At 38.3% G+C, this 8,980-nt stretch overlaps 3 protein-coding genes across 5 annotated transcripts in view; all 3 read left to right on the top strand.

Moving 5' to 3' along the window:
* Positions 1 to 1,479, top strand: part of LOC135078914 (putative neuropeptide precursor protein) — a 2,851-nt gene extending 1,372 nt beyond the window's left edge. For all 3 annotated transcript variants that reach the window (XM_063973494.1, XM_063973493.1, XM_063973492.1), the window contains 3 exons: positions 1 to 46; positions 132 to 290; positions 373 to 1,479. The exon at positions 1 to 46 is cut by the window's left edge. In XM_063973494.1, coding sequence (XP_063829564.1) covers positions 1 to 46; positions 132 to 290; positions 373 to 901 — 734 coding nt within the window. In that variant the 3' untranslated portion in view covers positions 902 to 1,479. The remainder of the gene's footprint in view (positions 47 to 131; positions 291 to 372) is intronic.
* Positions 1,480 to 1,720: 241 nt separating this feature from the next.
* On the top strand, positions 1,721 to 5,709 carry LOC135078685 (uncharacterized). The gene is made up of 5 exons (XM_063973228.1): positions 1,721 to 1,928; positions 3,361 to 3,562; positions 4,673 to 4,840; positions 5,020 to 5,108; positions 5,384 to 5,709. Exons 1-5 carry the CDS (start codon positions 1,904 to 1,906, stop codon positions 5,707 to 5,709), a joined length of 810 nt encoding a protein of 269 aa, XP_063829298.1. The 5' UTR covers positions 1,721 to 1,903.
* A 410-nt stretch (positions 5,710 to 6,119) lies between these two features.
* LOC135078913 (mitogen-activated protein kinase kinase kinase 7-like) overlaps positions 6,120 to 8,980 on the top strand; it is a 37,445-nt gene continuing 34,584 nt past the window's right edge. The window contains exons 1-4 of the mRNA XM_063973491.1: positions 6,120 to 6,359; positions 6,439 to 6,738; positions 6,934 to 7,113; positions 7,628 to 7,763. Of these exons, the coding sequence (XP_063829561.1) occupies positions 6,279 to 6,359; positions 6,439 to 6,738; positions 6,934 to 7,113; positions 7,628 to 7,763 (697 nt within the window). The 5' untranslated portion in view covers positions 6,120 to 6,278. The remainder of the gene's footprint in view (positions 6,360 to 6,438; positions 6,739 to 6,933; positions 7,114 to 7,627; positions 7,764 to 8,980) is intronic.

Raw genomic sequence — 8,980 nt, 5'->3', positions numbered from 1 at the left:
CTACCAAAGTGGCTACGAAGAATGGTTCTGGCAAGAAGAACCTAAAGTAAGTATTCGGCTCCAAAAAAATCACAACCTACTTTATTTTCCCCAAAAAAGAAAATAAGTTAATAATTTATTTTATCTCTCAGGCCTGAAGATCATGAGGCGCTCTCCCCGGTAGAAGCAGCTTCTCCCGAGCACGATGCCGCTCATCGCCGCAAGCGAGGAAGTGGAAGCAAAGTCAGTGGGGCTGCCGCTTCTGCTAAAACTGCTACTAAGAACTCGGGTGGAAACAAAAAGAACTTCAGGTAAAAACGCATTTTTAATCGTTAAAATAGGTTTTTTACTTTAGCCGTTTGCAACATGTTTTTTACCTGCACCTTTTTGTAGGCCTCTATCGGAACGCCGTAAACGCGACTCTGGTCTTAGCGCTGCTGATGTCCGCGCTCTCCTGAACCTGTGGGAAGCCCAGGAGCGTAGGAAGCAAGAGTACAACAACCAGTGGGCTGCTGATCACTACTATGGCCGCATGAACGGAGCCGACGAGGATCAACCTGAAGTTGACGAGAATGGAGACATCTGGTACAACGAGCCTGTAGTCATCGGACCGCGTGAACGTGACTACCCTCACCACTCTTACTTCTCGGAGCAGAATCGCATGGCTTTAGCTCGCGGCTACCCTGACATGTACCAAGTCGACCCCAATGAATTGGCTCAGAGGTATGAAGAGGCTCGTCGCAAGAGGCAATACGCTAACAAGGTGAAGAGATTCATGGTCGCCAGGAAACGCTCTGATGGAATGGCCCATCAGAACAATTACAGGCCTAGGGATGACTTGTACACGCTGGCCGAGCTTCTGCGCTCCGCGCCGCGAGTACAAGAGCAGGACATTCCAGTGTATCGGCGACTGATACTGTAAACCAGTCACTTGAATAGAGGCGTCCGTTCGCCACATCCTGCGCGTTATTACGCTATCAAGTAACAATGGCTCTACACCAATAAAGAACTGAACAAAGCTAAAACGTAGCAGGATCACAGTCGGATGGACGCCATCGTGGCCAAATTTGGGGTGGAAGATTGTCGCGCATTTAATTCGCAGTTTATAGCGGATACCTACCAGATTAGAAATTATAGGACAATTAGTATAAGTTCCGCCATCTAAACCATTTTTCGTCTATACCCTTCATACCTTATCGGAGAGGCCTAAATGAAGATAACCATCGATGGAAACCGAGATGAAACGATGTGAACATTGGACATCACTTTATTTTTTCTATGCTATGTATGTATTTTTCCTACCTCAGTTCCCAGCATATCTGTTTACAAGATCATTCATACATGGTAAATTTTAATCTTTTTTAGATATTTAAATGTCTAGTTTCTCCGAGTATTAATGTATAGTGAAGTAAAACTTCACCTTTATTGGATAGATATAGTTAGATAATAGTTTTATGTGTAAATGGTAAACTGATGTATTAAATTAGTATTATCTATAAATTGGTGTTTTATTTCAAACTCCCGTAACCATTATCATTAGATTGCCTCTTTGCGTAGCAAAAACATTCACTCTACCTTCTAAGCTAAGTTCTAAGCTCTACCGCAGGCTCTACCTACACCATAATGCTTAGAATTTTGAATTTTCTCTAAGAATAGAGTTTACAAAACCAACAATAGCCGTAAACAAAGAGAAAATTAAAAATGAAGTGAACAATTCAAATAATTTCACGTCATTGTCAAAATTAAAAGACATGATGATAGCCTATCGCTGTATGGTAAAATAAGCAAAAAAGATAATTCTAAGAACTGATTTCTCAAGTGAATATGAGCGAAGAGAAATCCAATAGTAGAATAAGCGAAAAAAGTTCAGATATATCCCAGAGAAGCGTTTTAATTCCGGCTAATAACCCCCAAAGAATCGAAGATGTCGAGACCTCCACACAAACGACGTATGAAACTTTTTTTTGGTTTTTAATTTACGCCAAAATGTTCATTACCCGTTTGGGCAGAGATTTATTTCATTCGGCTATGCGTTATTTTTATCCTGAACAAGTTTTGCCAGACCACATTGTTACTTTAATGAAAGTCCAGTCAGATCTGAGCAAAGAGCGCGAGTCTCGTCCCGCTCCATGTTGCAGGTACGACGCGATCAGACGCTCTTCTAATAAATGCTCTACAGCCAATTCAACACAATCAATTTCATTAGTTCCAGAGAGTTCCACAGTCCGATCTCCAGCTTTGCGTACTTGAGAAACTTCTTGACGGCATTTAAGTCATATATTCTTTGCAGTGAAGATGACATCGGATTGCAATATTCTCTTAGCAAACAACACACAGAAATTGGTGGTATTGACAAAGAGCCAATGTTCGTGCTGGTGGATTCTAGCGGACTTAGCGATCCCAGTTCAAAGGAGCTTCTAATAAGAGATAATGCCGAGCTGAGAGATACAGTTTTAAGAAAATACTTCAATAAATACATTAAGCCTGTAGAATTGCCCTCGACCAGTAGAGACTTGTCAATACCACCTCATCACGTTAAGGAATCTGAATCTAAAGAAGAAGTACTGATGGTGGATATAAATCTACAAAGTGAAAACGAAATTCCATTTGATGAAAACGATAATGACAGTGAATCCATTGTTCTTGCGTATCTTCGAAACAAAAATATTGTTTTAGAATATGAAGGCACGTTGATGTCCAGTAAAAAGAGGTCTTCTCTTTTGGAAAGTGTTCCCAAGATGGAGACGATAGTGGAAGGAGAACAGTTTTCAGCTTTTCCGTCATTTTCTAAAATAAGGCTTATGCCAAGTCCGCAACTTTCATTTGAGGAAGACAAGAAGGAATAGTAGTAAAATTTATTGTAATATTTATTTATTTTTTTATTTGAATACATGCGAATATAATAGCGTTATTCATATCTTTTTTTTTATTTCTTTTTAGTTTGTTTTATTGGAATTTAATTTTATCTTATTTAGTTGATGTTAAAGGTAGGTTAATTACGTTATCAAATTATTATTGAGAGGTTTACAAAATTATCTACCAAATCCACAATTCATTCAGCTAAGGTCCAAATGAAAGTGCTGGAAAATATTTTGAGATAAATTTTGTTTCAAATCAGTTTCTACTTTAATCATAGTTTCACACTTTACCGCGACCCAACAATTACACCATGTACTTATGCCTTGTTCCCAGATCATCATGAGTATCATTTCATCTCTTTTTACATCCGTTCCTAATGTGTGTCCAGTGATATTTCACCTAATTAGGTACTTACACGAAACACGACACGCATAGATAAACCATATTGTCACTATCATCGTAGGAAAGTACCTATCCTTATATGGCACAGGTTATAAGACATTATCCGTTTATAACGTACAGAACTGTCGGAGTCTTCCCTGGACGTCCACATACCTTCGTACCCTGGATCCATAAGGTCTGTGAAAATAGCTTCGGAGACTTCCCTTGACGAGAAACATCGTGATAAGAGTTTGAGGGAGGCAGTGGACTTCCTTCATCGGGATCATGAGTTTCTGATCGCTGCTGAGACTGGTAACGATCGGATTCTTGAAGTCGTAATGAGGTAAGCCAGGTGTTTATTACAGGTTTAATTTAGATCTAGTTTTTATCGTCACAAGGGAGTTCACTTACTACCTAAGTAACTAAATTATAATTATTCATTCATCGTTTAGCTACTTACATCTCATCCTGCCTTAAACTTTGAACCTTTAGGTAGGTTTTAAGCACAGGTAGAGACTCTACCTGTACCTACCTGAACTCCGGAAGAAATACATAAAATGGGATCTGGGCGAGATGGAGAGCTTGATTGATGCCTACTAAGCACTAAGCTGAAATAAGATTGAAAAATAATTGGAACCCTTCCCTTCCACGTGTTTGAGATATGAAAATAGAAATGTAGGTTTTGGGGACTCACAATAAGTGTTCCGCAGACACGTGTTATTGAACGTGATGACAACGTGAGTTACATGCGCATGAACCCAATTTTATAGTCTTAAAGGTCAGTTTAATACAGATTCAAAGAAACTTAACTTATTTAGAATTTGTCCGACATTCGCGCCGCGCGGGCTCTAAAATTAATTGACGTTGCATGATAGCTACCGATTGATCAAATTTTTAATAGGTTTGGTAATCGATATTTCCATCCACTGTAACGTCATAAGCTATAGCCTAGTTATTTTTTATAAAGCACCCACCTGCACCGGACGGCTATTTCTTGCAAGTTTACCTTTATACAACCAGGTTGGTAATGTACATAGAATCGTGACCAGCATCAACATACCGGTATAGTACCTACTTAAGTGTGTACTAGAGCTGTATTAAATTGTTGGCACGGCGCGGCGACTGGATGCACCAATGCACCATGGTGTCCCGGTAAAATTGAATCCTGTTGGTGCAAGTAAGTAGGTACACTATGCGGGAAAATGGCCAAGACGTAATAGTGTGAACACTGGAACACCACCTCGGTTACTTTCTCCTTCCCCACCCCTGTGTCGCCGATACTTCGGTGTGCGGACTAAGTAACGTTTCGACTTAGACACTTTTCCGCATGGTGTATTTACGCCATGACGAATATAATTGATTACTTGACTGCCTACCTAAGATAAGCATCCATCCCTATCTACAAAAGCAAGTATGTAAGGTACATTAACTTAGTATACATATTAACTTGTAGAACTGGAATCGACATTCAAGCGATGGACCACCTCGGCAGAAACGCGTTACACCTTGCAGTCTGCGCGAACTGCTTTCGCGCTATCATTTTACTTCTGGACGCGGGGGTCAACACAAACGTCAAGGATAACCTTGGCATGACTCCTCTTTCCCTTTGCTTGATGAGAAGGTCTGTTCTTGTCTAACAAATTTATTTATTTTGTCGCTTCATTTTTCCTTTTTAATCGACTTCTTCTATTCATGTTCTACCTTAGAGTTCACATCTGAGAATCGACCCCCAACCCTAAGGAACTAGAAACATGAGAAAATACTCCTACTTCCTCAACCTCATCTTTTTATTGGTTTCAGGCCGTCCCTGCGAGTGGCTAATCTTCTATTTGACTATGGGGCTAAAATAATGCCACGTACCGATCCTATGGACACTGGTTTATTTATACGTAACTATCTATACTATAATAACCAACATGTAGTTTTTATCAGTGCTGTAACTACTTACTTAGCCATAAAAGCGGCCCGCACCTTTCTATAACAGCGCCCTTGAAAAATGGTTTCTATGATAATTTATGGAGTCGTTTTTGCACCACTTCAGTTTGATAAAATACTTAGTACCTACCGTGTGTGCAGATGAGCTTAAATGTAATTAATAAGTAGGTTACTAATTAATTACATTTTCATTTAAGTAGCTGATTTAAAAAGATATTTTTTATTTTAGAATTCGTCATGATGTGCGTACCCACCCCAGAGGAAGAAAGGATATTGTTCCTGCTTGTCGAGAAAGGTGCGATTGTGAACGACTCGGAGGCACCCGGCGGTCGGCAAGCCCTACACTTTGCAGCCATGAGCAATAATTGCAGGCTCATCAACATTCTAGTAGAACTAGGAGCCAATCTTTACTTGTTGAACCACAGAAGCCAAACACCGGCGGAAGTCGCTAGAACTTTCAGATGCAGAGAGGCTCAAGCGCTTCTAGAAGCACTAGAATTGGAGCCTGAATCTAGCATTACAACTTTTACTACGATTACAACGTTTATTGATTAGAATTTAGGTAATTAAATTAATTAATGTTCATTGATAAGTGCATTATACCTAAGTCAAATTGATTTGATGTATGAAAGTTACGTAATATTGTTATTTATTTTAATAAATTTATAGTAACGTGTTAAAAAGAAATCCATTGTTTATTTTGAGTTTGCTGATAAGTTAAAATATAGTTTGATTATGCAGTATTAATAAACTAATGTAAGGTAGGTAATACAGTAGAAAAAATAGCCTCGTTGAACACCTGAAATGAAATAGAGATTCTGATTTTCGAGTCTCAAAAAATCCCACGGAATAGTTCATAGTTTTTTTTTAAATCAATAATAACCGGTAAGTTATATTTCGTTATTTAGTATAACTAGCGGTTATTTTTAGGTACATCACTAACATGTAATCTTCAGTTTCAAAGATGGCGGTCTTGTCGCAGTTGCTTTTTTCTGCCAAACAATACTGAGAAAATTGATAAAGCAAACTATTTTCGTTCCTTTACAGAGAAATTTAGGTATTTTAATAAATAAGCTAAATATATTCTAACTAGTCATTTTGATAATGTGATAATAAGTGTACTCATGGCTTCCAATGTGCACGACTCGCCCGTTCAGCAGACATTTGTGGAGGAGATAGATTACAGTGAAATACAGGAATTATCGGTAATTATAAAACCAAGGACTAATTTTATTTAACAATAGCTCACGTATAATATAACTAAGGTGGTACTTATGTGTGCAGGTGGTTGGAAAAGGAGCTTTCGGTGTAGTTTGGAAAGGACTATGGAGAGACACATTTGTGGCGGTGAAGCATATCAATTCAGAGGCTGAGAAACGGGAGTTTGCGATAGAAGTTCGGCAGCTGTCCCGTGTGTCACACCCCAACATAGTTAGGCTGTATGGAGCATGTATGAAAGGCGCTCATGTATGTCTTGTAATGGAATATGCTGAGGGTGGTTCATTGTACAATGTCCTGCATAACCGCCCCAAGCCTAAATACACAGCAGCCCATGCTATGAGCTGGGCCAGACAGTGCGCTGAGGTAAATAGACTAAAGTTCTTCCACTTGTATTCATTTGCCTTGTTATTGTTTAACAGCTGATACTGTTTTGTTATCTTCCATTCAACATCCAAATAGTTCTTACGTGTAATTTTTATTCTTATTGAGCTATTGACATATTTTTTCAAGAAACCTTTCAGAATTGTAAATAAAATTGTTATTTTTTGAAAATTTCAGGGAGTGGCATATCTTCACGCAATGAAACCCAAACCGTTGATACACAGGGATTTGAAACCTCCTAATTTATTGCTGGTGTCTGGAGGGCAGCGACTAAAGATTTGTGATTTTGGAACTGCTGCTGACAAAGCCACATACATGACAAATAACAAAGGCAGTGCTGCTTGGATGGCTCCGGAAGTAAGTTTTATCATTCTTTTAAGGAAACATTATCTAGTTTAATTGAGGTAAAAATCAATGGTGTAATGAATTTCAGTCAGTATGAGTTTTGTTACTTGTATTGTTTCAAAATACCAGTCTAGTTCAATTTAATTGTATCAAATAAGTTTGTTAACTTTTATTTCCCGAAATTAGTTTTTGATAGATATGAAATTCAGCCAGTCTTTTCCAAAAATAATGTCACATATAAAAATTAATTATTAGAGACACAAAGATTGATTAAGAGTAGGCGCACACTGTTGATTTTTCGTCGGCCGATAGTTTAGTCGGGCAGTTGATCAGTATGGGCATGTATGGAAGCGAGCACACTGCGCCGGTCGATTTGGCCGATTCTTCATACAAATTAAAATCGGGCACAACTATAGGCCAACTAAAAATCAACGGTGTGCGCCTACTCTAAGATTGTATAAAAAGTTCGTAATGAATTTTTATTCAATAACTACATCAATAACATGTCATACTAAATTGTTTCCAGGTTTTTGAGGGTTCCACGTACACAGAGAAATGTGATGTTTTCTCATGGGGTATAATCCTATGGGAAGTACTTTCTAGAAGGAAACCCTTTGAAGAGGGAGGATCAGCTTATAGAATTATGTGGGCTGTACATACAGGTAAATGTCAGATTGATTAATAAAAATCACCCTTATTACAACTAAATAAAATACCACAAGCTTGATTTGCCATTGTCTGTTCATAACCAATGTTCAGAAATCGATTACGACATCACTAGCGAGCGCGCACATCACTACGCACGAAACTGACAGATAACGGTTGCGATCGCGCCCGGCGCCTACCCCACTTGACTACCATTCCTCTAACCGCGAACATCAAATATTTGTATACGTTATTTCATGTTATAAACGCTGAGTATCGAAGAAAGCGAGTTTCAATCACAAATACATCACATCCATCTACATGGTCCTTCGAGCCGGATGCAGAGCAAGGAATCGTCGTGATCAACTGCATAAATCGGACACGCGAAACCAGCAGAGAAGGCAGCATTGAATACACGGTCAGGTCAATCATCCTTTCATTTTCCTATCATTATTCATAATCCGCAGTGTTTTGTGCTAATAGTGGTAATATCAGTGCGTATTACAAGTTATTAAACCGGTGAAAGTGACGTTGAAACGGTCAAGGTCACGTAAGTATTACCGTGCATTTTATTCACGTAAAATCAGTGTTATCTTGTTCTCTTGTGTTCCACAAACGCCAGAATGACTAAAAAGAAGCATTCTCTCACTCATTTTGAAAGTTTAGATGATAATTTAGTAAGAGATTTGACTAGAAAAAGAGGCGTTATTCGCGGTAAACTAACGTTATTTTTAAAATTTGTCGATTCCTTAGAAAATATCACAATTACTGAGGCAATTCGAACAGAATTACAAACGCGCTTAGAAAGGGCGGAATCGTTTCTATCTAGTTTTTCAGAAATACAAGATGAAATAGACGTTAACGTACCTGAAATTCAAATTGAAAAAGAATTAAAAGAGAGAGAAACCTTCGAGAATCAGTTTTATGCTTGTGTAGCTAAGTCTAAATGCATAATTAACGAAAATTCAGTGGAAACACAAAATAATAAATCATTTTCTAAAGGTTCCTGTGCAATTAAACTACCCACGATTTCACTACCCTCGTTTGATGGTTCATACGACCAGTGGTTGGAATATCGTGATACATATCTGTCTCTGATACATAACTCTAAAGAAATAGATAATGTTCAAAAATTTCATTATTTGCGTTCTTCTCTCACGGGTAATGCATTGATGGTTATTAAATCATTGGAGTTTTCATCTGAAAATTATGTCATAGCATGGGATCTATTGGA

This window comes from Ostrinia nubilalis, chromosome 15, assembly GCF_963855985.1.
Source record: "Ostrinia nubilalis chromosome 15, ilOstNubi1.1, whole genome shotgun sequence".
Classification (NCBI taxonomy): Eukaryota; Metazoa; Arthropoda; class Insecta; order Lepidoptera; family Crambidae; genus Ostrinia; species Ostrinia nubilalis.
Note: the sequence above shows the minus strand (reverse complement) of the source record. Positions and strands in the feature narration are given on the sequence as shown.

Bases quoted from the DNA above. Each gene is read 5' to 3' on its own strand.
- LOC135078685 (XM_063973228.1), top strand. From the start codon at position 1,904: ATGTCGAGACCTCCACACAAACGAC. The intron at 1,929-3,360 runs GTATGAAACTTT...TATAACGTACAG, and splicing joins GAGACCTCCACACAAACGAC to AACTGTCGGAGTCTTCCCTG. The intron at 5,109-5,383 runs GTAACTATCTAT...TTTTTATTTTAG, and splicing joins GGACACTGGTTTATTTATAC to AATTCGTCATGATGTGCGTA.